The sequence below is a fragment of the Martes martes genome (genome assembly GCF_963455335.1).
Source record: "Martes martes genome assembly, chromosome: 11".
Taxonomy (NCBI): Eukaryota; Metazoa; Chordata; class Mammalia; order Carnivora; family Mustelidae; genus Martes; species Martes martes.
In genome coordinates, this window is record NC_137899.1 from 64,383,684 (window position 1) to 64,411,509 (window position 27,826).

Here is a 27,826-nt window from a genome sequence, read left to right on the forward strand (position 1 = left end):
TTATCAAACTAATAGTATTTTTTTTTCTCTTAGCCTCTCTATGGCTTACTTCAAGCAAAACTTCAGCTCATTACACATGCATATTTTGAAGAGAAGGATTTTTCCCAAATTTCCATTCTAAAGGTAACTATATCCGTCTATAGATATATTTGGCTGAAGATAGATTCATGAATCAGTTACTCTCGTCAGTAATACTGTGAAGATAATCTTGTTAGCTTAAGAAAGACATTCTTCTTTGAAAGTAACATTGACCCTACTATGATCCAGCAATTGCACTACTAGTTATTTATCCAAAGGATACATAAATACAGATTTGAAGGGGTATGTATACCCCAAATGTATTTATAGCAGCATTATCAACAATAGCCAAACTAGGGAAAGAACCCAGGTGTCCACTGATTGATGAATGGATAAAGAAGATGTGGTATGAAATCTTGTCATTTGCAATGACATGCATGGAGCTAGAGTGTATTATGCCAAGCAAAAGAAGTCAGAGAAAAATACCATATGATTTCACTGATGGTGGAATTTAAGAAGCAAAACAAATGAGCATATGGAAAGGGGAGGGAGAAAAACGGAGAGAGGGAAACAAACCATAAGAGCCTCTTAAGGATTGAGAACAAACTGCTGAGGGTTGATGGAGGGAAGTGCGTGGGGGATGGGCTAGATGGGTACCCAATATTTAGGAGGGCATTTGTTGTGATGAGCACTGGCTATTGTATGTAAATGATGAATCACTGAAATCTTGTAAAACCAGTATTGCACTGTATGTTAACCAACTAGAATTTGAATAAAAATTTAAAAAGAAAAAAAATCCCACAAAGATTTGCAAATTGAGAAAAGAAAAGGAAATAACATTGAAAGGCAAGGATCTGCCCAAAATGTAGTTGAGATTTATTAAGTTTAACCAAACTGCCTTTAATTAGGAAATAATGACCACAAATGACTATAATTAACATAAGTGTTTCTATTAGTGGATAGTACCTCTTTTGCTATGGCATTGCTTCTCTAAATTTGCTTGTCTTATTAATATACTGCACAATATGTTTATCAGTTTTCTGGTTCCAATCTCCCAAAGCAAAAAACAAACAAAAAAAACAGACTACATGACTGTTTTAGCACATTTTTCTTTGGGCTGCTATGAATGTACAGAGCATGGATCTCACCTGGATTTTAGTGAGTATAGGACAGTTAGGTGTTTAGGGAGAAAAGTAGAGGGAACCTAGCCTAGAGTCCATACCACCATGTGAGTGAACTAATAAGCCCTAAAATGAAGAGGAAGAGAAGGAGGGAGTGCTGGAAACTGGTAAGGTTTCAGAGAGAGACTTCTATTTTTAGTGTCAAAACAAACAGCCTCAGTTAAAGAACCAATTTTTTCCTGGTCATCATACTTCTAATTTAGTGTCTGAAATGATTGTAAAATGTTCTAAGTTGAATCTGTATTTTATAGGAGCTTTATGAGCATATGAATAGTTCCTTGGGAGGAACTTCATTAGAAGGATCCCAAGTATATCTTGGTAAGTCGCTTTTTTACAAACCAGGAGAAACGCCTTCATTTCTTTGCATTTGGTAAACCGAGTTGCATGTAAAACTTCATAATCAAAGTTAAATTTCTGTATGGGATCTAAATTTAAATTCTTCAATGTTTGATGTTGCTGATACCTTAAATATCTTCTTAACCAGTATTTATTTCTACTGAGAAAGGTTATAACATAATTGTAGCAGTATTTAGGACTATTATCCTATAAAGCAAATTTCTGCTTCTCAGAATAATAACGGAAGTTTTTTCTTTTTCTTACGGTAATGCTGGCCAAGTCAGTTCCCTATTATAACTGCTCAGCTCTTTTTACGCTAAGATTGTTCAAGTTGGGAGTTTTGTTTGATTTATACTGTTTTGATAATCCAGAATATTCATTGGTATCCAAGGTGCTCAATAGGCACTTGGTAAATATCCTTTCTGTGATGAAAAACTAATAAAGTAGCCATTAGCCTCATGTGGCTATTTACATTTAGATTAGAATCAATAAAAGTTAAATAAAGTTAAAAAGTCCTTTTGTCAGTACACTTGCTACATTTCAGATGTTCATTGGCCATATGTAGCTGCTATATTGAGCAATGCAGATTAGAACATTTCTGTTATTGTAGGAAGTTCTGTTGGATCCTGCTGTGTTGGACTGTTAACAGTTATTTGATAAATTCCAAGCATATATGTTACATAATCAGATATTATGTAAATATTTTAATATTCCCATATTCTTACTATTCCTATTTTTACCTACCTTTCCTTTGGTGGGAAGAAACTTCCTTTGACAAAACCCATAGGTTGTCATCACAGATTAGCTTTTTTGGTAACATTGCAGGTCTGTCTCCTCGAGATCTTGTGCTTCATTTTCGACACAAGGTATGATACCTTTTATTTAATTTATAATGTCCTAAACCTGTGTTCATTTCACTGAGCATATTCTTTTGCTGCAAGGTTGAATACAGATTGTAGCATACCGTATTTTATTTCTTTAAGACAGTTCTCGTGATGATAAAAGTTGAAAATGTTGGTAGAGCTGATAGACGTTTTTAAAAATATAGGAATACTGTCTATTTCTGTGCAGAAGAGGATTATTTTTTCTCTTTGTAATTTCAGATGTCATGAAATTAGAGTGGAAAGGAACATGTTTTAATTTTACAGAGTAGTTTATATGTTGCTCTGAGAGTGAAACATTTTCTAATAAAATATCTATACTTATGTCTTGTGATCTTTATTATTAAAGATATGTTGACTGGGACATACACACATTGATCATTCATTTACATACATTTATTGAGTATCTGCTCTGTGAGTGCCCTGGACATCCAATGAATAGGCCCTTCCCTTGAAGGAGCTTGCAGATATTTCAAGCAAAAATAACATAACTCCTTATAAAAAGCATAATTTGTTAGAGATTTAAGTGGTTCTTAGTAAATACATAATTTAAAAATTTTCAATGTAAGTTCATAATTTTCAGTGTAGTTTTAAGCACTGTAGTTAATATTATTGATTAAATGATACATGGTTGTGTTTGAGTAAGGGAAAAGGCAAATGAGTAATAGGCTTGAGTTTCTCACTTTAATACAATATTTTTTCTTTAGGTCTTAATCCTGTTTAAACTAATTCTTCTTGAAAAAAAGGTGAGATTTGAAGGAACGGAGTATTTAACATGGGTTGACATTCCTTAAATACTATATAGAATTAAAACTAATGGTAAAGTATAAATTAAGACTTTTTTGCCTGTCATATTTTGGTAGACTGAAGCACATATTCTTGTTCACTACCACAGAAGTATAAATTTCTTTAGTCTTCTCTAGGGGCAGTTTGACATTAACCAATTTAAGCAGACTTAAATAATAGTGAAATGATGTATTGGGTTACTACAGACTTCATGGCTGATTGATTGAATGCTTCTACAGTATAATTAGCTATTGTGATTTTTTTCCATCTCTTTGCTCCACAGTCTGCAGTGCTAGCTTTATCCTGTACCTGGTGTCCCTTGTAGTGTAGGTTAACTGCCAACAGTAATTGGTCTGTATGCTCTCTCACTTATAACTGGTGGTAGAGGGGTGTCTGGGTGGCTCAGTCCGTTGAGTCTTAGACTCTTGGTTTTAGCTCAGGTCATGATCTCAGGATTGTGAGATCCAGCCCTGGGTCAGGCTCCTTGCTGAGTGGGGAGTCTGCTTGAGAGCCTCTTCCACTTCCGCTGCCCCCACTGGTGCACGTGCACTCTCCCTCTAGCAAATAAATAAATAAATTGGGTTGCCTGGGTGGGCTAAGTCAGTTGAACAGCCGACTCTTGATTTCAGTTAAGTGGTCAACTTTTGATTTCGGTTCAGGTTGTAATTGCAATGAACATATCCTGTTTCTGATTTTTTTCTCAAATTTTACTCTGAAAAATGTCAAACCTACAGAAAAGTTGAAAAAACACTGTAATGAACTTTTACACACTTGATCGGTATTGACGATTAACATTTTGCCACTTTTGCATTATATTGCTTTGTATATGTTCATTCCCACCCTGCTGCCAATCCTAATAATTTTAAAATCATAGTACTTTACCCCTAAAAACTTTAAACTATGTTTCTTTTTTTTCCTTTTTCTTTTAAAGATTTGATTGATTTATTTGAGAGTGAAACACCAGAACAACTGAAGAGAAGCAGGCTCCCCGCTGAGCAGGGAGTCTGACAAGGGGTTCCATCACCAGGACCCCACGATCAAGACCTGAGCTAAAGGCAGATGCTTAACCAGCTGAGCCACTCAGGCACCCCAGGATGTATTTCTTAAGAATAGAGTATATTCGGGCGCCTGGGTGGCTCAGTTGGTCCTGGGATCAAGCCCTGCTTGGGGCTCTCTGCTCAGCGGGGAGCCTGCTTCCCTTCCTCTCTCTCTGCCTGTCTCTCTGCCTGCTTGTGATCTCTGTCTGTCTAATGGATAAATAAAATCTTAAAAAAAAAAAAAGAGTATATTTCCGTATAACCAAAATACCGTTTTCACATTCAAGAAATGCAGTCCATTTTTTAAATTTCCTCAGATGTTATAATAATGTCCTATAAACTGGTTGTTTCTAGGGGGCCAAGCATCATGTATTGCCTTATAATTCTCTTTAATCCTTTAATCTCAAACAGCTCTACCACCTTGCTCTTTTTTTGGGTTTCTTTTTGTTTTTCATGGCATTGGCTTTTTTTTTAAAGAATCCTATTAGATTTGTCTGATTATTTTCTTTTGACTAGTTTCAGATTAAACTTGTGTGGCAAGCGTACTACAGGTGTGTCCTTCTCAGAGTTATCACACCAGGATGTCCATAACTATTTGTAGTATTATTGGTAATGGAAAACTTGATCATTTGATTAAAGTGGTAATCCCCAGATTTCTTCATAATGAGGTACTTGTGTTTCCCTTTGCCACTAATAGCTAATCTGTGAGATGGTAAATTTGAAGCTATGTGAATATCCTGTTGCCCAGCAACTTTTCACAGTAGTTTTAGCTTCCATTGGTAATTTTCAACTGAATCATGGTAGATGGTCCGTGATTTCTTTGATTCTTTCATTAATGCTGTATTAGCTGTTATCCTTCTATAAAGAAGAATTTTTCCTTCTCTATCTCTTCCCCCCCTTTTTTTATGTTGTAGATTCTTGGATTTCCTAATTTAATCTTGATTTAATCCATTTCAGGTTCTCTTTTATATTTCTCCAGTGAATAAATTGGTGGGTGCCCTGATGACTGTGTTATCCCTTTTTCCAGGTAAGAGGGTAACGGTATCTACTCTTTCTTTAGTTTAACTTTTACTGGAACTTTCAGTGCTAAAATTTTTAAGAATAAACTTGCTAGGGATAACATTTTTATTTTGACATGATTTTCTTTTGACAGTGGGTTTCTCTTGTATGAGATTTTTCTTTTTTTTTAATTAAAATATGTGCAAGCATAACTTACTAAAATTTTTATAGGAGAGTTCTACTATTTAGAATGGAATATGCAACTCTTATCTTTTCCCACTTGATTGTAAGCCAAGCTGTTCTCCATTATTGTATGTTGTAGGCATGATTGAACATGGTCTCAGTGACTGTTCTCAGTACAGACCCCGAAAGAGTATGTCTGAAGATGCTGGGCTTCATGAAAGTAATCACCCTGCAGATGATTTTGTTTCTATGTCTGCTCCTGACATTTCAAATACCAACTCAGGTACTGTTAAGAAAATCATGACAGGAAACCACGGAGGAGATGCTGTCATCAAGACCGAAGAACTGTTGCTCCATGTAGAAGATGACAGCAGCAAAGGACAGGAACCCAATGAAACCAGTCAATATTTGAAACCTCCTTCTCGCCCATCTCCAGAGTCTTCAGAAAGTGACTGGGAGACCTTGGATCCTAGCATCTTAGAGGACCCTACCTTGAAAGAAAGGGAACAGGAGTCAGAACAGACAAACTCATTTCCAAAGCAGTCTGTGCCCTCAGACAGTCCTCCAATTACTGTACAACCTCAAGCTAATACAGGCCAGGTGGTACTGATACCAGGGCTGATTTCTGGTTTGGAAGAAGACCAATATGGCATGCCCCTGGCCATCTTCACAAAGGTAAAGTTTAGTGAGTGTGTGTTTGTTTAAGATTTATTTGTTAGAGAGTGGACACAGGAATAGAGAGATGGCTAGAGAGAGAGAGGAAGAGAGAATCTCAGGCAGGCTCTCCACTGAGCCAGGAGCCCAGTGTAGGGCACAATCTCACGACCCTGAGATTATGACCAGAGCTGAAATCAAGAATCAGACGCTTAACCAGCTGAGCCACCCAGATGCCCCTAGTGTTCCTTAACTAAGGCCCTTAAAGAATCTGACCACCCCCTTTTTTTTTTTTTAATTTATTTGTTTTTCTGAGAGAGAGAGAGTAGGAGGAGGGGCAGAGGGAGATAATGTTCAAGTAGACTCCCTGCTGAGTGTTGAGCCCAAGGTCATGGCCTGAGTCAACCAAGACTTGGACGCTTAACTGACTGAGCCACCCAGGTGTCCCCAACAACCCTTTTAGAATTTAACTTATAGTGTTGAACACATTTTCGGGTCTGAAAATTTTCCTTCAAACTGTAAAATACATAATGTATAGTGCTGTGGTTATCTGTGACCTTAGTGTCACATACACCAGGTGCCATGCTAAGTTCTAAATTCTATTTCTATGATCTATTTCTATGATCTTGCAGTCTACCATGAAAGACAGATACATCTTTCTGGTAACTAGAGCAAAGTTCTATGGTTTTCTCTAAATACTGTCCTTTATGCATGAAGTGAGACTATGTGGAAAAGAAAGATGGGTAGTGTTGACTGGAATATGTACTCCTTCCTCTATAGTAAATTCTACTTGTGTTTATCTACCTTTATAAATAAGTTTTTGCCCCAAGTCAGTATTGCTGAATGGTTAGTAGAGAATGCTTTGTTCATTTTATGGCTTGCTGGGGGATTCTGAAGTTATCTTAATTTGCTTTATGATTGAAATAATGAAGTTTCTTTTCTTTCTTTCATTCTTTCTTTCAAGATTTTATTTATTTGAGAGAGAGAGACACACACACACACACACACACACATAGAGAGAGAGGGAACACAAGCAGGGGGAGTGGTAGAGCGAGAAGCAGGCTTCTTGCTGAGCAGGGAGCCTGACGTGGGGCTCCATCCCATGACCCTGAGATCATGACTTGAACCAAAACCCGGAGTCAGATGCTCAACCAACTGAGCTACCAAGGTGCCCCAGTTTTTTGGGGTTTTTTTGTTTTGTTTTGTTTTGTTTTAATTACATGTATCTAGTAACTTCAGTGTTTTAAATATATAATTGCCTCCATAAGAAGATCACTTAATTTAGAAATCTTAATATCAGTTTGTAACTTTTTTAGTAAAACAATAAATTTATGAAAAAATTAAAAATATATGTAGTTAGAAACCAGATTTTTTTTATCTGCCACAGGTATTAATCGCCTTTAAGTATTGCTTCTGAGTTTATATTTGGTTTGCTTGCTTGCAGCTTTTCATTTTCAAATTTAGGTTATCAAAGATACCTCGATTGGCCAGCCAAAAATTATGAATCTTATTTAAGTGGAACCACAGGAGCGCCTTGGTGGCTCAGTCATTAAATGTCTGTCTTTGGCTCAGGTCACGATCTCAGGGTCCTGGAATCAAGCCCCACATCGGGCTCCCTGCTTGATGGGAAGCCTGCTTCTCCCACTCCCATTCCCCCTGCTTGGGTTCCCTCTCTCACTGTGTCTCTGTCAAATAAATAAAATTTTATATATATATATATATACATATATATATATATCTCCACAAATTTTTTTTTCTCTTGACATTGTTTTTAGTTTCATTCATGTTTTTGCATGATACTATGTTTTATTATTCCTATGTAGTTTTCCATTTTCAGCTGTTGTGAAGCTTATCAATTGTGACATCTGCATTGTTGCCAGTTTCTGGCTATACAAATAATGCTGCTATGAAACTCTTTTTTCTTTTTCAGTGTTCCAAGATTCACTGGTTATGCACCATACCCAGTGCTCCATGCAATACGTGCCCTCCTTAATACCCACCACCAGTGTCACCCATCCTCCCACCCCTCTCCCCTCCAAAACCCTCAGTTTGTTTCTGAGTCCACAGTCTTCCATGATTCGTCTCCCCCTCCGATTTATCCCCAATTCACTTTCCCCTTCCTTCTCCTAATGTTCTCCATGTTATTCCTTATACTTCCAAAGTAAGTGAAACCATATGATAATTGACTTTCTCTGCTTGACTTATTTCAGTCAGCATAATCTCCTCCAGTCCCATCCATGTACAAAAGTTGGGAATTCATCCTTTCTGGTGGTGGCATATTATTCCATTGTATATATGGACCATATCTTCTTTATCCATTCATCTAAAGAAGGCTCTGAAATTCTTTTTCAGAAATCTTTCTAGACACATGCCAGAGTTTGCAGAGCATTCAGTACCTAAAAGCAGGAATACTGGATCATGTGAAATGGGTGCTTTCAGCTTAACTAGAATTCCCAGTTGTTTATTGAAGTGCTTCTGAGAATTTCCACCATTCCCACAACAGGGTATGAGTTCCCAACTGCTCTGCATTCTTACCAACACTTGATATTGTCAGACTTTTTAATATTTAGCCAATCTGACAGTATTTTATAGTTCCTGGTTTGCATTTTTTTCAGTAATTATTGTTGAGGGGCGCCTGGGTGGCTCAGTTGGTTGGGCATCTGCCTTTGGCTTAGGTCATGATGTCAGGGTCCTGGGATCGAGCCCCACATTGGGCTCTCTGCTCAGCTGAGAGCGTGCTTCTCCCTGTCCCCCTGCCTACCACTCTGCCTATTTGTGCTCTCTGTCAAATAAATAAAAATCTTTTTTAAAAAATTATTGTTAAGATTGAACATCTTTCCTATTCTTGTTAAGCATTCGGATTTCCCCTTATGTGGTATTTTTTCAAAACTACTGGATTGTCCTCGTCACTGATTTGAGGGACTTCATATATTCTAAATACCCTTTTGTTTATCATTTTTTACTTTATGGTTAGTGCCTTGGAGGTCTTATTTAAGCAGTCCCCTCTACCTTGGTGTACTAGGTTATCTTTTAAAGCTATATAGCTTTGACTTTCACAGTTTGGTTTTTATTAACTGGAACTAATCTCTGTATGTTTGAGGAAGGAGTCTTTCTGGACTTTTTCTTGTTGCTTCATTGGTACTGTCGATTTATTTGTCCATCCCTGGGGCAGTTCCCCCCGTAGGTATATCCTGTCAGGCAGAAAAAAGGCTTTGTCTCTTACTATTGATTTTTAAGCATTTCTTAGCCCTTTTCATTTCCACATCAATTTTAGGATCAATTTAAGTTCTCAAACAGGTTGAGATTTTGGTAGAGATTACCTTTAAACTCTGGATAACTTGTGGAGAGAAGGGACATCCCTGTAACAGGGAGGCTTCCAGTTCATGACCATATTTATCATTCCTGACAAGAGGAGAGCTGAGAAAATGGCATCCAGTTCTAATCACACAGTACCCACTTCCAGGTCACAAGAGAGAAGGCCCACTGTGTGCTTTTGCAGCTCTTTAGCAAATTAGCTCATGACAATTTTGCTAGGTTTACCAAGCTGAGGTGTGGGGTTTTTGTTTTTTAGTTGTGGTTAAAAAAAAATCCATGTGTGTGTATAAAATTTACTCTGTTTATCTCTTTTTTAAAGAGGGGAGGGGCAGGAGAGGGAGAGAGAGAATTTCAAGCAGGCTCCACATGCAGTCTGTAGCCAGACGCAGAGCTATGTCTCCTGACCCTGAGATCATGACCCGAACCTAAAGCAAGAGTCAGCCGTTTAACTGACTGAGTCAGCCAGGCATCCCACCCTGTGTACCATATTTAAATGTACAGTTTAGTAGTGTTAAGTTACATTCACATCAGTGTACTGTAGATCTCCAGAAGTTTCTCATCTTGAACTGAAACTCTACACCCATTAAACAATAACTCCCATTCCCCCAACCCCTGGCCACCACACCTTTTCGTTTCTATGAATTTAACTACTCTAACACCTTTTTAAGTGGAGTCATACATTATTAACCTTTTTGTGACTGGCCTGTTTAACTTAACATCATGTTCTCAGGCTTCATCCATGCTATAACATATGTCATCATTTCCATGCTTTTCAAGGCTGAATAATAATCCGGTGTACGTATATATCACACTTTGTTTATCCATTCATCTGTCAGTGGACATTTGGGTTGCTTCCATGCTTTGGCTATTGCGAATGCTGCTGCTTTGAACATGGGAGTGCAGATACTGTTTCAGGCCTTTTTTGGTGGGTTTTTTTGTTGTGTTGTTTTCTTTGTTTATTTGGGGTTTTTGGTGGTTTTTTTTACTCTTATATACTACAGCTCCAAATATGGAAATTAAAGTATCCTTGAAAAGTAAAAAGTCAGAAGTGAGCTTGGGTATGGAGGCTGTTTTATGTGAAAGGACCTGAGCTCTTACTGCTACAATACAATAGGGAACTTTAAAAGATTTAGGAAAAATAGATCATCATTAAAAGTATGACACAGGGTGCCTGGGTGGCTCTTGGTTGGGTGTCTGCCTTCGGCTCAGGTCATAATCCTGGGGTCCTGGGATCAAGCCCCGCATTGGGCTCTCTGCTCAGTGGGGGGATTCTGCTTCTCCCTCTCCCCCTACCTCTACCCCTGGCTCATGCTTTCTCTCTCTCTCTCTCTCAAATGAATAAATAGAAATCTCTTTTATATATATATATATATATATATATATATATATATGTACATATGTATATACATATATATACACACACACACGGCAATTTTTTAGAAGTAATTGACATAATTTTAAGGCCATTTTGAACTCTTAATTTTATAAATATGTAATACTTTCATATGGCTCAATATTCAAAAGATTCTAAAGCATCTATAAAAAAGGTCTCCCTCTCATTCCTTCCCTACTATTCAGGTGCCCTCTCCTCCAGTGGTCACCAGCGTTATCAGTGTCTTTCTCTGGGGGTATTTTATACATACATAAATGTGTAGATATTTCCCCCTCCTTTTATATACAAAATAGCAGACTATTCCTCACTTTTTTTTTTTAAGATTTTATTTATTTATCTGCCAGAAAGAGCACAACCAGTGAGGGAGCAGCAGGCAGTGGAAGAAGGCGGCTTCCCACTGAGCAAGGAGCCAGATCTGGGACTCAGTCCCAGCACCTTGGGATCATAACCTGAGCTGAAGGCAGGCACTTAACCAACTGAGCCACCCAGACATCCCTCCCCACTTTTATACCTTTAATCTTTCTTACCAAATATTCCTTGGAAGTGAATTTCTCCCTCTTTATAGCTGCCAGATGTTCCATTGTGTAGACGAGTGATTTATTCAGTTTCCCGCTTATAAGTAGTTAGGGTTCCAGTCTTTCGCTATAATAAACAGTGCTGCAATAAATAACTCTTTTTTTTTTTTTTAAGATTTTATTTATTTATTTGACAGAGCGAGATCACAAGCAGGCAGAGAGGCAGGCAGAGAGAGAGGAGGAAGCAGTCTCCCTACCGAGAAGAGCCCGATGTGGGGCTCGATCCCAGGACCCTGAGATCATGACCTGAGCCGAAGGCAGAGGCTTAACCCGCTGAGCCACCCAGGCGCCCCAATAAATAACTCTTTACAGATCTCACTTTGCGAGCAGGTGTACCTGGATAAATTATAAGTAGAATGCTGGTCAAAGAGCATATGTATAGTTTTTTAGGGAATGTACTTTTGTATATTTTTTTTAAAAGTGTTTATTGATGTTTAAAAAACAAACTTCTGGGGCGCCTGGGTGGCTTAGTTGGTTGGGCGACTGCTCAGGTCATGATCCTGGAGTCCTGGGATCGAGTCCTGCATCAGGCTCTCTGCTCAGCAGGGAGTCTGCTTCTCCCACTGACCTTTGTCCTCTCATGCTCGCTCGCGCAGGCTCGCTCTCTCTCTCACACACACACACACACAAATAAATAAAATCTTCAAAAAAAAGAAAACTTCTTTGTTTTCGTGCTATTATGTAAAGAGCCTTCAACATTATAATATTTATGTTTGGAAATAGGTAACTGGGGGCAAGGGGAGTCTGTTGTTTTTCAATACATAGCTCACAAAGTAAAGCATGAACCCTGAGCCTTAAAGCCGCTGAGTGACGTTAAATGAGCCCAGGTCCTTTCAGCCTTTAATCCCAAGAGGGGCGTCAATTGAGAAGCACTGTACTGAGTATCTCTAATGCATAGACATGAGTTTATTTTTGCTGCCTCTATTAGTTAGTGTTTTATTGAACAGAGAAAGATATTGTCAAGAAAAAGAATAAAACCAGGTTACTAGACCTGTCTTCCAACTTTTCGAAATCTCTTCTCCCATATTAAGTATTTATTTAACAACCACCTGTTAGGTACAATACATGTTCTAGGATACAGTGAAGAACATGAAGTAACAAAATAGATGTCTCCTCCTACAGTCAGAGATTTGTCTCATAATATTAGTAACACATCATCCAGAGAAAGCTCTCTAGCTCAGTTCCTTTGGTTCTTTTTTTTTTTTTTTTTTTTTTTACAGTGAGAAGAAGTAAGTAATATTGTCACAAGACTTGAGATTGAAAACAAGTTCAGGGGTTTAACAAGTGTGCCCTCCTGGCTGCATATACAAGTTGTGCCACTTACTGGAAATCTGTCTTGATTTAGAATCTTCCAGCAGAAGTGCCATATCCTCCTTTGCATCTTTGGAGTGTTAACACCTTTATTCTCAGGAAATATGCTGTTTTTTGTCCACTTAATTGCCAGCTGTGGTTTGACAGTTTAACTATAATTTTCAGGGCAGTATTTTTAAATACAGTTCAAATAGAAGTTAATTAAATATACAGCTGTTGATAGTGTCTTTTTTTTTTTTTTGCCTTAAACATGTAATAGCAAATATCTTGAAATATTTGTGCATGATTTTTAACAATAGGGCAATAAAACAAATGCCATTCAGTGCTTTGGTATTCTTATAACAGTATGTTGGTGATTATGTGTTTTCAAATTTTTCTGGAAGAACTAACAGCTTTCTGCTAGATAGCATACTATTTCATGGGCTTAAAATGTTATTTCGCAAATGAAAAAGTCCAGTTCCTTAGTTACTGTGGAAGCTTTTAAGCTGACCTGAGAATAAAATAATAAAGTAAGACAATTTTAATGTTAGACCACCACTCGTGGAAGAGGGAAGCAATTAACTGGCGTAGTCAAGGCGTGAGGTTCCCCTGGAATAGTACTGAAGTGAGTCAGAGATGGACTATATTAGAGATGGTACGGCAGTGGGCAGGGTTCAGAAGTTTCCTTTCCTATTTAGCTCTCTAGGCTTGGAGAGAGAGCCACTTGGCTGTCTGTTACTTTCCTGATGTTGTCTCTCACTCTTGTGATTCTTAGGGATATCTGTGTTTGCCTTACATGGCATTGCAGCAGCATCATCTTCTCTCTGATGTCACCGTCCGTGGATTTGTTGCTGGGGCTACTAACATCCTTTTCCGCCAGCAGAAGCACCTCAGTGATGCCATTGTGGAGGTGGGCTTATGTATGAGCGTGTGTCCTTGACACTGCTGGTCCCTGTTTTTTTTTTTCTTAACTGGAATTCTGACAGCATAGGACTAACACTAATAAAGGTAAAAATTCCTGTGCCAGGCATTCTGTGCACCTTAGGTGTAGTAACTGATGTAATTCTAACAGCCTGTTAGATAGGCATTGTTGCTTTTCCTATCTTACACGTGTGGAAGCTAAGGAGCAGAGAGTTCAAACGGCTAGTAATTGGGTGAGCCAGGTTGCAAGCCAGACAGTCTGGTTGGTCCTACTAAGATCTCATAATTAAAATGTGTTTATTGTTTAAATACTTTTAGCCCCTTTAATATGTTCCTGATATCAGGAGGAAGGCGCTACAGATAAATATTTGACATCAACCGATAAAAATTTAAATCATGTTTAGTTTTACAATAGATGTAATTAAAAAAAGGAAATTTCACCCATCCTAGGTTTTTATAGTTTCTAATCAAAAGTACCAAAACATGCTTTGTTAGAAAATGTTTCTAGTATCATAAATGAAAAATCTGGGATCCCAGTTTTGAGGAATTAAAATTGGTTGATACCTTCCAAGGCAGAGGATACAGATGGAGGGACCACACAGTTGTCTCAACATTATTGGTTATGTTCTAGTTCTAAAGTTGTTTGGGTAAGTGTATATTACTTCAAAACTAACCTGTACGTTACATACTTCTCTTTGTATATCAAATATTATATAATAATATTCCAAAGTACTCAAGAATTTTTAGGAATTGCACTTATTAATTGTATTCATTTCTGGTTGTGTGACAAAGGTGATTTTTATTCTACGTTTCTGTTTTCCAAGATGTTTACAATCAACAAGAGTTACTTTTGTAATTCAAAATAAAATGTGCATATATTTCCTAAAAGGAAAATGAGGATTTCTTAAATAGAGAAAGAAAAAAACTTCAGTGTAAAAACCTGTCTCTTTCACAGCCTCACTTTTTGAGAATGCTGTTATTCATATTTTTTGTTTCCAGCTTCAACTTCCCAGTAGTTACTCTTTAAAGTATGGCATGGATGTCCACGTGAATGCCCAGACTCTGACTTGTACCTGGGTACCCTCTAGGTAGAAGAAGCTCTGATCCAGATCCATGATCCAGAACTCAGGAAGCTGCTTAACCCAACCACTGCAGACCTCAGGTTCGCAGATTACCTAGTGAGGCACGTGACAGAGAACAGGGATGATGTCTTCCTGGATGGCACAGGCTGGGAGGGAGGTGACGAGTGGATCCGAGCCCAGTTTGCAGTCTACATCCATGCACTCCTGGCTGCCACACTGCAGTCAGGTAAGGAGCACAGCTGCTTTTTCCTTTCGTAATCTTTATGAGGTTTTGAATTGCATAAGGAAGACAATTTCATTATAAAATTATCTGTTACTCCTTCATACAGAGATAACTGCTATTAGCATTTTGAGTACTTTATAACCTTCCAGACCTTTTTCTATGCATATGTGTTGGATTTTAGTGTTGTGGTATTTGTGGTGATCCTTTTGCAAAAATGGATCCCATTCCAAATAATTTTTGAAACTTATGTTTATGTTTCTATTATAAAGAAAAACTATCAAGACAGTAAATGCAGGTCACTTTTACATGGCTGCTTAGTGTTCCCAAGGACCATGTAGAAGGAAGGATGTGTCAGTATCTGGGGGCTGTTTATAAACATTGCTTACATGTTTTTGTTTTTGTTTTTTTTTAAGATTTTATTTATTTGACAGAGATTGCAAGTAGGCAGAGAGGCAGGGGGAGAGAGAGAGGAAGGGAAGCAGGCTCCCCGCTGAGCTGAGAGCCCGATGCGGGGCTCGATCCCAGGACCCCAAGATATGACCTGAGCCGAAGGCAGAGGCTTTAACCCACTGAGCCACCCAGCCGCCCCTGCTTACATGTTTTTAAGATATGTGAAGGGAGAAAAGAAATACGAAAGAAATCACTGGAAATCACATTCCGAGTGATTAAACCTTCAGATTTTCCATTCTAAGAAATCCTATTCCTATTAAATAGTTAAAAGAGAGCAGGTAAAGATAGACCTACTTCTGTATGAAAACCATTTCATTTCCATAGGGAAAGAAATCTATACTAAAAAGAGAAAATGAAGCTCTACAGTGAGCTTTTGCACATGGTTGACTACCACCGTGGACATGTAGCAAATACTTAGTAGGTTGTTGTTGTTGTTGTTAAATTGTTGAGCTTTTGGTTTTCCTTTTTTTCAATTAACCACTATTTGGGGGAAGTTATTAAAAATGTGGTGAAATACGCATAACCTAAAATTTACCATTGGAGCCGTCTATAAGTAAGTAATTCCACAGTAGCAGTGTGTTCACACTGTCCCATCAGTGCTGTGCCCTCCCAGGTTAGTTCTTCATGAAGTGTGTGTGGCATTTGAAATCAAGGCTCTGGGTGTGTGCTTTATCTGTAAAGGAAAGCTCTGGAGCAACTCCTTATTTGTTAATAGGATATTTTTAAATATCTGCCTCTTCTACAGATGTAACAGCTGAGACACCAAGATTAAATGCTGTAGTTCAGAATCATTCAGTAATCTAAGAAGGAAACCCCAGTCTCCACCAGTCATGTTAGCTTCATGAGTAATTTACTTTTTAAACCTAATTGCCTAGGTAGCTATAAATGCTGAGTAATAACAGTAACTAGACTTCTTTATTTATTTATTTATTTATTTATTTATTTTTGCATATGTGCAGGGACCTGTCTTGTTTTGAGCACTTTATTTCTACTAACTCATTTCATCTTCAACAACAATTCTGGAGGTAGAGAGGTAGAGACCATGTCCTCTTCATTTTACAGGAGAGGCATTGAGGCACGGTAAGGTTAAGTAGCTTACTCATCGCTCTGGTGGAGGCTGAGCTGTGAAATCAAACTCATATAATCTGGCTCAGGCCCATGCTGCTGTTCTAAAGGAGATTCAGCCCAGGGAGCTCTTTGAGGAATACGTTCTTAAAAGTAGTTCCTTAATGTTGCATTTGGAATCCTGTGTATCCTTTTCCTTTCCCAGCAACAAAAGTCCTGTTTCACCTTCAAAGCAAGCAACTTACAATTAGTATATGAAGCAAAAGCCATTTGAATCTGTTCTCCAAACCTTTTCTACTCTTCCAAGCAGAAGTGCTCTGCATTAAAGCTTCCCCATGATAATGAAAAAGCCAAAAAGTTTTCAACATTAAATATCAAAATTCCTTTGTTACTTAAGTATTTTGACAGTGAAATGCATGGAGATTAAAGAGTGAGTTTCACCAAATAGTAAGAAAAAATTCAAGGAAGAAAAAACAGTGACTGAAAGAACCAATTAATGTATGCATTCTGATTTTTTTTTCAAAGAAATATAACATTTGTGGAAAGATAGAAAGGTGCTCTTATTGCCTACTCCATATGTATATACATCAATACATTTACTCACTGCACAGTCTGCAGTTTTCATTTAATAAATAATACTATGCCTCCTAACCTTGGTAAGGAGAACATGGAAATATTTTGGAATTGTAAGGAACCTTAGAATATATCTGGCTCAACCCTCTTATTTTCTGGTTAGGAAAATGAAGTTCTGAGTGATTAAGTGACTTGCCAAAGGCCACATAGCTTCTTAACAGGATTTCTGGAACTAGACCCAAGTTTCCTGATATCTGGTAGGCTATCTTCCCCAAAAAGCATGGGGGTGGGGGGCATAAAGCCATTCCTTTACCCATTTTGGTTATGAGTCTTCATATCCCTGACTGGCTACAGACCAGCTCAACTTTCAAATATTTACTTGACAGATAATGAAAAGATATTATCGGACTATGGGACAACCTTTGTTACAGCATGGAAGAATACTCACAACTACAGGGTGTGGAACAGCAACAAGCATCCGGCACTTGCAGAAATAAATCCGAAGTAAGCACATCCTCTGAGGATTGATAGTACATAACATGGTTGATTTACGAAGTATGCCCCAGTATAAAGAAGATTGTATCTTAACTTTGATGACAACGTGAATATCTCAAAAAATCTCCTTAAGTGGATTATAAAATCCCAAATACAGAGAAGCAGCTGAAAACTGCTTCCCTATTCTTACTTCTTACACAAAAAGCTCAAGGCATTTTTGGAAGGATTAACATTTCTCCCAGCTCTTGGCATAATTCAGAAGAGGAAGTCTGGCACATGGAGATGCTCAGTACATGATAGTTCTCTCCCTTTCCCTGGATCTGTGCTTTAGCAGAATGGTCAAACAAGATAGAACCCTTGAAGGAAATACCACTGGTTGAGACTGAGAGGTTATTTTAAAACATGAAGTGTGAAAAGACTGAAGTTGGTACTTGAATTCCTAGATGCGTGGTCAAACTTAGTTTCCAACTCAGATTCTAAAATCCAGCAAAATTTAATACCTGTCAGAATACTAAATGTTGACAGACTTTATCCATGTAGGCATAAAAGATATTTAAACATGCTGTGAAGTGGGGCCATTATGAAGCAATGTTACCTTGTTTGAATGGAACAGAGTAGAATCTAAGGAGATCCCTCCATTGATAGAATGTGTACGTAGTATACCTCCCCTTCTTCGCGGTTTCAGTTGCTCGGGGTCAACCGCAATCCTGAAGCAAATGATCCTTTTTGTGACACGTCATCTGAAGGTCGGTAGTAACCTAACGCTACATCACAGTAAACGCCCTTCACCTCCCTTCATCTCATCACTAGGCATTTTACCATCCCACATCATCACAAGAAGAGGAAGGGTGAGTACAGTGCAGTAAGAACTATTTGCCGAGAGAGAGAGAAAGACTACATTCACATAACTTATTATAGAGTATTGCTGTTATTGTTGTATGTTATCATTCGTTACTGTTGTTAATCTCTTGCTTTGCCTAATTTATAAATTAAACTTTACTGTAGGTATGTATATATAGGAACAAATATATAGGGTTCAGTACTGTCTGTGGTTTCAGACATTCATTGGGGTCTCAAAATGTGTCCTCCGCAGTTAAGGGGGAACTACTGTACATCCTAGGGACTTACTTTCTAAATTACATGATTAAAATGATTTTTTTTAGTAATACAAGTATACACTGAATGTTTTCATTTGTATTTTAAACTCATACCTCTTGGTGAGAGTTGGACAAAAATCAGCTTTGTCCTGACTATTATTTTAGGAGCTGGGGTTAACTTAGCTAGACTGGGGATATGATTTAAGCGGTTCTTTTTTTTTTTTTTTTTTTTTAAGATTTTATTTATTCACTCGACAGACAGAGATCACAAGTAGGCAGAGAGGCAGGCAGAGAGAGAGAGAGAGGAGGAAGCAGGCTTCCCGCCGAGCAGAGAGCCCGATGCGGGGCTCGATCCCAGGACCCTGGGATCATGACCCGAGCCGAAGGCAGAGGCCTTAACCCACTGAGCCACCCAGGCGCCCCGATTTAAGCGGTTCTATAAAGACTGTTCCCTCTCCCCACACAGAATCCAGATATTTATGTCATAAGTAACTTAGGGAAGCATCTGCAGGGATGAAATATAGCCAGTTTTTAAAGAACATGTCTGTTAAACTTTATATCATCTATCAAGAAAAATGACTGGGTTCAGCAACGATTTTGGTGAATTTAATCGTCACACTGGGCTATAGCAGAAACCTCTATTGGCATTTGAATGTGGTAAAAACATAGAGAATTAAAAGGCAAAAAAATCTTAATAGTATTAAATGAAAGAGCTTAGAGTTCAAAGTATTCTCCCTCACTAACCACAAGGTCTGTGTTTTAAAGAATGATGAAGAAAAACAGATGTGAGTTTGTTTGCCTGGTGGCCCTCAGTGTGACGGGGCAGGAGGGGGAGGAGGGGCGGGGAGTAGCGACTGACGGTCCACCTCTACTGTTCACAGTGCGGCCTGGAAGGTCTCTTCCCCCAGAGTTCTGTACTGATAACCTGGTCAGATTTTAATGCCGATCTGTAAGAGGCTTAGCTGGAATGGGTTTTAAAGGACATAAAACTGTACTTTTAAACATGTGTAAATAAATTGGGGTTATTTAGATTGAAGAAAAAGCTGAAAAAAGACCTGATATATATAGGTAAGGAAATTATGCAGATATAATAGCAGTTTTTCATTATTTTCACCAAATTAAAAACAAGAAATGATAGTCTTCACTTGTCAGGGGATATAACTTGGACGTATTCCAAACTAATTGTAAGATTTGAGATCTATGAAAACCTTTGTCCAGCTTCAGAAGAGGAGAGGAGGCAGTCCTCTAACTTAGTGAACAGCCCGTATGCTTCATCCTTGAGGCAGAGCTTCCTGGGAATATGAAGAAATGCTGATTAAGTCCTCTCAGTTCTGTCAGCCTGTGAGTCAGGAATCCAGAAAAAGTAAATGCATCCCATATGCTTAATATGGCCAATAAGGAAATTTATTGTCTTTTGAAAAGCCATTAATAGCATTTTGGTGTTTTTATAAGTGTAGCTATAGATTTCATTAGGGTCACTGTCTTTGTTAGACATTGAGAGAGACCTCTCAGGGTGAAATAAGAATGTGGATATTTATTGAGTCCTTTTACAGTACAACTTTGGTCAAGTTGCTTGATTTTATATATATATATGTGTGTGTGTGTGTGTATACATACACGCACACATACACTTCTTCCCTTTTGTACTTTTTTTTTTTTTTTTTTTTAAGATTTATTTGACAGAGCAGAGAGCACAAGCAGGGGGAACAGTAAAGGGTGAGGGAGAAGTGGGCTCCCTGCCATGCAGGGAGCCCAGTGCAGGGCTTGATCCCAGGACACTGGGATCATGATCTCAGCCAAAGGCAGACGCTGAAATATCTGAACTACCCAGGTGCCCCCCCATTTTGTACATTTTTTTTTTTAAGATTTTATTTATTTATTTGTCAGAGAGAGAGAGGGAGAGAGAGCGAGCGAGCACAGGCAGAGGCAGAGGGAGAAGCACGCTCCCCGCCAAGCAAGGAGCCCGATGTGGGACTCGATCCCAGGACACTGGGATCATGACCCGAGCCGAAGGCAGCCGCTCAACCAACTGAGCCACCCAGGCGTCCCCATTTTGTACATTTTTAAGACCTAAATTTTTAGTTGCTTTCCAGGTAGGAAGTACAGATTTCTCTTTTTTTAAAAGATTTTATTTATTTATTTGACAGACAGATCACAAGCAGGCGGAGAGGCAGGCAGAGAGGGGGTGGGGGGGGGGAGCAGGCCCCCTGCTGAGCAGAGAGCCTGATGTGGGGCTCGATCCCAGAACCCTGAGATATTGAACTGAGCCGAAGACAGAGGCTTAACCCACTGAGCCACCCAGGTGCCCCTGAAAGTACAGATTTTACTGATGTACACAAATCTCCAGATGACCAATAGCATGCATTTATAAGACGGCCAGAATCAAAGTACAGTCCGTGGTCGTGCCCTGAGGTAGTGACTAACCCTAACTATCCTGGGAGCTTTTTAAAAACACTGATGCTTAAGCCCAGCCCCAGACCAAATAAATCGGAACATTAGTGTAGTATTAACACAAACCTCTTTCTCACCCCCCACTCCAAGAAAAAAAACCCTATTTTACAAGGGAGGAAATAAGCTCAAAGAGGCTCCCAAGACTGTAAGTAATGATCTGTGCTCAAAGCCCCATTTCCTGCTGTCATGTGCAGAACACCCCCATCCAGCTGAGTCACCCCTGCAAGGTTTACTGATGCTTCCTTGTGACAGCATTGTTTTGCAGTTTTATTGGTAAAATTCATAGTCTAATAGTCTCAACCTTTGTTTTACAGCCATCCTTTTCAAGGCCAGTACTCCGTGTCAGACATGAAGTTAAGATTCTCACAGTGAGTATTTAGGAAAAAAAAAACTAGGAAAATTTTTATGTCTGAGTTTATGCCATGTGTTTCATTGCTAATTAGGAATTGTTTTTCTCCACTTGATAGACTTGTGCTTCAAATAGTAACCAAATATGTGCATAACATTCTCTTGCTCAGCAGTGTGTATGTTTCAGAGTGAAAACACTGCTGTTTCATAGAGAATGGTGTGAACTAATAACAGAATTTGCCATTTTTATTCTGGTGGAGTAACTTTAGCAAGTCGTAACTGTAGGGAGAATTAACCATGCATCCTTATGGCCGTTTTTTGGTTTGTCTGCATGTTATTTTAGTATTTTCTGAAAGTTTACGTCCCTAAGGTTACTAAATTAATTGATGCATGATAAGTAATTTAGCTTCTTTTCTCAATAATCCAATTTTGGGGGTGGTTATAGGGTGTGGTATATGTGAATTTTTGTAATATACCTAAAACTTATTTGCTTTACTTAGTTCTGTTCAAAACAGTGAGCGTGGCAAAAAAATTGGAAACGTCATGGTCACAACCAGCCGAAATGTTGTACAAACAGGAAAAGCTGTTGGTAAGACATGCCTTTAGACAGAAACAGATTAGAATCGTAACACATCTCTTCTCTACTCAGCGTGTCATTGATAAAATCATAAAGTTGTAGAGATCTTTCTATCATATAATAATACAAGATGGTTGAATACAAAGGTTTCGTTTTCACCTTATTCCTGAAAATTCTTATGACATCAGAGAATATCAGGGTTCAGCGAATTTTGCCACACCTGATGGAGATACCAATTTTCTGATGTGTTCACTGTTCTGTTTATAAAGATTCAACATTTCCTGCAATTTTTTATAAGTAGTAGAGCACCATAATAAAGTAGGCATTAGGAATGCTGTCTTCTAAGATATTATCATAAAATAAAGGAAATCAGTGAAACTAACAGGTCATTTTTTAAAAGATTAACAGTATTGATAAAACCTTTATAGACTAATAAGAAAAGATAAAAATTACCAGTTTTGGGAGTGGAAAAGGGGACATCACTATACATCTTACAGAAATTAAAAGGATTATAGGGAATACTGTGAACAATTTTTTATGCCAGTTTTTTGACAATTTAGATGAAATATGCAAGTTCTTTGAAAGACTCAAATTGCCAAAACTGATTCAATAAGTAATCAAAAATTTAAATAGCCCTATATCTCTTAAATAAATCGAATTAAAAATCATGCCACAGGCCAAGATGTCACTTATGAATTTTATCAAATATTAAAGGAATAATACCAATTTTATACAAACTCATTCAGAAAGTAGTAGATGAGGTGTAGCCCTCCCCAGTTCATTTATTTATTTATTTATTTATTTATTTTAATCAGAGAGGGTGCACGTGCATACAAGCAGGGGGAGTGGCAGGCAGATGGAGAAGCAGGCTCCCCAGTGAGCAAGGGGTGAGTGTAGGACTCGATCCCAGGACCTTAGGATCACGACCTGAGCCAAAGACAGCCACTTAAACTGGCTGAGCCACCCAGGCATCCCTCCCAGTTCTTTTAATGTGGCCAGTATTACCCTGAGAACTGAAGCCAGACAAATGGTATCGTGCTATTGTATGCATTCTTCTGCATCTAGCTTTCTTCAGTTAAAATACTTTGAAGTTTGTTCCATATCCATTCTAAAAAAAAGTCTTATTCCTTTTCTACATTTTTAACTCTTTTTTTTTCCATAATTTCAAACTTAAATGGTGCAGCAGTGTACAAGGAGCTCCCAGTTATCTCAGATTCACCAGTTATTTACATTTTGCCACATTAGCTTTGTCATATCAATATGTAAAAATAGGAGCCATCTCCTTCCTTAGCTTCTGGGAGAGGTCGACTAACCCTTACTGATCACAGTTCAAAAGCCCTGGACCTCGGGGATCTCTGTGCAGGCCTCCTAGCTCTAACATTCTGTGTACCTAGAGATAGGGTGAGTGAATTACATATGTACTCTACAGACCCATCCCTTTAAATGACATACAGCACATAGCTCCATCAGTGGGTTCGTTTCATTAAAGGGAATGGAATCTAATATGTAAGCATTTATTTCCATACAATATTATGCATTTAATTTCTTTTGATTTCTTATTTTTTTTAAAGAAAAATTCTCCTTCGTTATAAGTGTATGATGTCAATTGTTATTTCATTTTTAGTGAAGCTCCTGCTGTTTACATTCTAAGGCCAGTTCTCTTCCACACTCCCTCTCTCTAAGAATAGTGGGAATATGTGATTCAACTTAAATAATTAAAGCATCAGCTTTGAAGATAAGGTGGTTTTTTTAAAGAAAATATTTTATTTATTTATTTGACAGAGAGATAACATAAGTAGGCAGAGTGGCAGGCAGAGAGAGAAGGAGAAGCAGGCTCACCACTGAGCAGGGAGCCCGATGTGGGGCTCCATCCCAGGACCCTGGGATCATGACCTGAGCCAAAGGCAGAGGCTTAACCCACTGAGCTACCCAGGTGCCCCTGGAGATAAGGTTTTTTAAAACAAAACCTACCTGAGGCAGATAGAGCAGTTGACATCTTCATTTATTGCAGTATCGTTTCAGATGACAAAAGCACAGTTCCTGAAAGTAGCCTAACCACTGTTCCCTGTGTAGGTGGTTATCAGTTATCAACTTGGATGTAAGCTACGGAGAGCGCATAGTTCTTTCTCGGCTCTCCCAAGTGGTTCTGATGCACAGCCAGGGCTGAGAACCACTGGCCTAGCATGGTGGTTATTAAGGGAAGGGTCGACTGACCACCTTCAGAATGGTTAGGAGAGGAGGCTCTTTTCCCGAAGTTACCCAGTTTTGTTCTAGACCATCATAGACAGGGATTGTTTTGAAACTAGTAATTTAAATGGTATTTTAGTAACTATTAACGTATTGATGTTACAGTAAATTAACATTCATTGATTAGCATTGGTCTTTCACTGTCTGTTAACGAAAGTGAAGACTTTTTTCCTTTTGTTTTTTCCCTCTTCTCCATCCAGGCCAGTCAGTTGGAGGAGCTTTTTCCAGTGCGAAGACAGCTATGTCTTCATGGCTTTCTACTTTCACCAGTCCCGCCCCCCAGAGTCTCACTGAGCCCCCCGACGGGAAGCCCTGAGCAAGGTGTCCAGAGGCTGCTGTCGCTTCCTTAGGTTTAAACGTCTCCCGTCTGTCTGCTGCTCCCAGACTGTTCTCTTCATCGGCCACAGGTCCACAGCAGGGGACCAGGACGTCGAACTGTTTACAGGGACGGTTGTCCTCTGTCTAACTGAATGTCGCAGGATGCTGGAAAGATGAAATCGCAGCCATAGCAGGGATGGCTTTCCAGGTTGGGGTTTAAATTGACTACTTTTATTTCAGTCTGAGCCTGATTAAAACACAGTGAAACTTCTAATGAATTTTCAGTTCTGATAGTATACATTTGTTTACTTTAGACAAGTTTTTACTTATGTAAATTTTGTTCTCTTTTCCTGTTTGAATATCCAGATGGCCACTGTCATTTATATGTGCTAAAATTAAGGTATATTACTCTTCTAATTTCTCTCAAGTTGGCCCTAAAATGTGCTTATAAAGTTAAGGGGCCATACAATCCAGCCCTTTGTTATTACTTTGCTGAGTTATATGATGATTTTTTTTGTTGGTTTTCTGCCCACAAAATGTATTTATCAGTTCACTTCCTCCCGGAAACATGAAAACCAGAGGTGGTAGTTCTGAGGATGGAGTGTTTCATGTTTTTAATTTATTCTTTCCCAGTCCTAAACACTTGCTCTGAGGCATCAAGGAGTGTCACTGTGCTTTCTTCCTCTTCCCAACTGCAGGTGGGTGTGCAGAGAAATAGCATGGTGCCGGTTGCAATGGTGTTCAAGCAGGTTAACATGAGTGTATTTACAGCGAGACTCTGGAAGACCTCGGTGTTAGTTCTGTCAACCCTAGTTATGTTGCAGTCTTCTACAAGCATTTTTTAACCAACAGTTTGTGCCTTCTGTTTCTTCTTTTGAACCGTTTTCCATGGGTGTTTACAGATGTACAGGTTTTTTTCTTAGTCTTATTCTTCATACAGCTTTTCAAGGTGTTTGGCCTTCCCACTCCCCGATGGAAAATCCTTCTGTAATCAATCCCTACCCCCTTATGAAAGTTTTTATAAAAGAAAAACAAGGTGATCCATAAATATTAAGTAGAAATCTCATCTTTGCTCACATTTAGAAAACCAAGAGGCAAGAGAAGAAAAACACAGCCACAGTTTTCACAAAGGACCTCTGGTTTCATATTAGATACATACGCGTGTGTGCTATCTACTGAAGATTTTTACACAACTGGACCTCCTGTATCTGCTGTGCTCAGCTCTCATTTGCTTTTCAAGGGGACTTTGGATGGGTGTTCTCAGGGAGTACTTAACAGGGGACAAACTGCTTGTTGAGTAACAAAGGACACTTGGAAAATACATTGTGAGTATGATCTACATATGATAGAGTATTGGGAAAACATTTAATTAAGGAGAACACTTGATTATATTTGATTTATCCCTTAAGAATGGGGCACCTGGCTGGCTCAGTTGGTAGATCATGTGACTCTTGATCTCAGGGTCATGAGTTCAAGCCCACATTGGATGTGTAGCCTACTTAAAAAAATAAAATCTTTTTAAAAAATTAAGTGTTTACTTAAGAAGTAAATTTTTCTAGGGCATGTGGAATGGACATAGGGACGTAATTCTAAATATCTCTAAATTTTCCCATTTGTGTTTTAATGCAAGTCCAGCAAATCTGAAAGTGTATTTCCATTTGAGACAATAACTCAGAAACTCAGTGATCATCAGTGAAAGGGCTTATGGTGAGAACTCCCTTAATTCCGCTTCTGCTGGGAAACAGCCTTCTCAGGAAATATTATTTGAAGAGAAAAAAGTAATACCAAACAAAACCTTAAAAGGTACTTTAATCAGTGTTGCACTTAAAGAATTCATTCTAACATCTTGTTTCATGAGGCCACATCATTAATTGGAGTGTCATAGTGTGGTTGTGCAGTTGGTGTTGGTGTGCAGTTGTTACCTCTCACCTGCCCAAAGTTCACACAGCTGAGAGCACTGTGACAGGTGAGCCAGCACACTGCTGGTCCATCCTCCAGTTTGGATGGTGTGAGGGCTTAGGGTAAACTCCCATCTCTCACTGTTCGGAAGCAGGCCAATCCACATTTTGATACCCCACTGAAATAAAAGTAGTTTAACTTTACTTTAGGATCACTTGTTCCCCATTTTTATATATACTTTTAATGAGCTTTCTGTTAATGTTTCTGGTTAAGAGTTCAACTCTTAAGGTGGTTATTTAACTGGCTTTCAACATAAAGTGAATATCTCAAAAGATAGAACTTTTGTTGGAGAAGTTATCTAAAGACCGAACCATATTTCCTTCAGGTTCTGGGAGGCATTGGAGTTTTCAGGGAACATAAGCTAATATGTTGTTGGCAGGGGCCTGGGGGCAGCCAGTACACTTAATGTCAGGAAGCCTGGCCGTTTGTCACATGAGCCTGCGTGCTTGTCCCTTGAGATTCCAGGTGTCAGCTAAGTGGCCAGCCCCAGAGGCTGTAGCCTTCTTGGCTCTTTGAGCGATGGGAGCCAACCTTAGGCCATCTTTGGACTTCTCAGTAGTAAAGGTGGATGTTTCGTTGGGCCATACTTGCTCCAGTGCTTTTCTGTCTAAGAATTGAGTATTTGTAAGTAGACCTGAGGGAGTTAGGGTCAGCCAGGCTTTTCCAGGGTGTGCCAGGCACATGGACTGTGTCTATAGCTTGCTGTTGGTCTCACTGCCATCTAGGTAAGTTAAAGGAGTACTGGCAGTAAGTCCCTGGCATTATTTAGTTCCTACTAAGGCATTGTAATGACAGTTTACATAGGGAAGGAAAAGAGTTAAGGCTACCAACTGCCTGTCGTGGGCTAAGTGAATAGAAAAAGTTGCATGTCAGAGTGAGGCGTAGTTATCTTGAGTATGCATTTGACTCTTGTAACCAGGGTGAATAGCCTGTCCCCAGATCCGCTAGTGATGTGCTAGCGTCCAGGCTCTAAAACAATCCTCATCTACTTTTTGCTCTAAGAAACAGCAGAAATGTACACGGGCAGTGAACCAGAGCATATGACGTGATTTCCTCAACCTTATCTTGCTTTCTGAGTTCTATATTAAGCATTGCTTTTTTTTTTTTTTTTTAGAATAATTTACTTTAGAAAGGCAAGGAGAAAGCATATTAGAAGGGAGACAAGTAGACAAGTTAGAAGTTGCAAGGTTAAGAAACAAGTTACTTAAAATCTAAATGAAGGTATTTTGAGAGCAGTATTTAATGTGCTAAAGGTTATAAGAATTCTTTTACAAAGAAGTTAGAATTTTAATCTAACTTAATCTAACTACAGGTTTTAAAATGAAGCTATAACATTATCTCCCTGACAGGCAGGTTTCGTTCTTTCTTTGTT

General features: G+C 38.7%; 1 protein-coding gene across 2 annotated transcripts in view; it reads left to right on the forward strand.

Moving 5' to 3' along the window:
• AVL9 (AVL9 cell migration associated) overlaps positions 1-26,015 on the forward strand; it is a 58,540-nt gene extending 32,525 nt beyond the window's left edge. The window contains exons 5-17 of one of the 2 annotated variants that reach the window (XR_013967640.1): positions 34-123; positions 1,451-1,517; positions 2,361-2,401; positions 3,124-3,162; positions 5,197-5,266; positions 5,561-6,096; positions 13,424-13,558; positions 14,658-14,877; positions 17,349-17,466; positions 21,320-21,373; positions 21,854-21,942; positions 24,378-24,703; positions 25,579-26,015. Coding sequence is in view for 1 of the 2 variants with exons in the window: in XM_080818321.1 (XP_080674447.1) it covers positions 34-123; positions 1,451-1,517; positions 2,361-2,401; positions 3,124-3,162; positions 5,197-5,266; positions 5,561-6,096; positions 13,424-13,558; positions 14,658-14,877; positions 17,349-17,466; positions 21,320-21,373; positions 21,854-21,942; positions 24,378-24,493 (1,575 nt within the window). In the remaining variant the exon portion in view is untranslated. Of the gene's footprint in view, positions 1-33; positions 124-1,450; positions 1,518-2,360; positions 2,402-3,123; positions 3,163-5,196; positions 5,267-5,560; positions 6,097-13,423; positions 13,559-14,657; positions 14,878-17,348; positions 17,467-21,319; positions 21,374-21,853; positions 21,943-24,377 lie in introns of both variants that reach the window. The other variant, XM_080818321.1, reaches the window with a different exon arrangement.
• Positions 26,016-27,826: the final 1,811 nt, after the last annotated feature.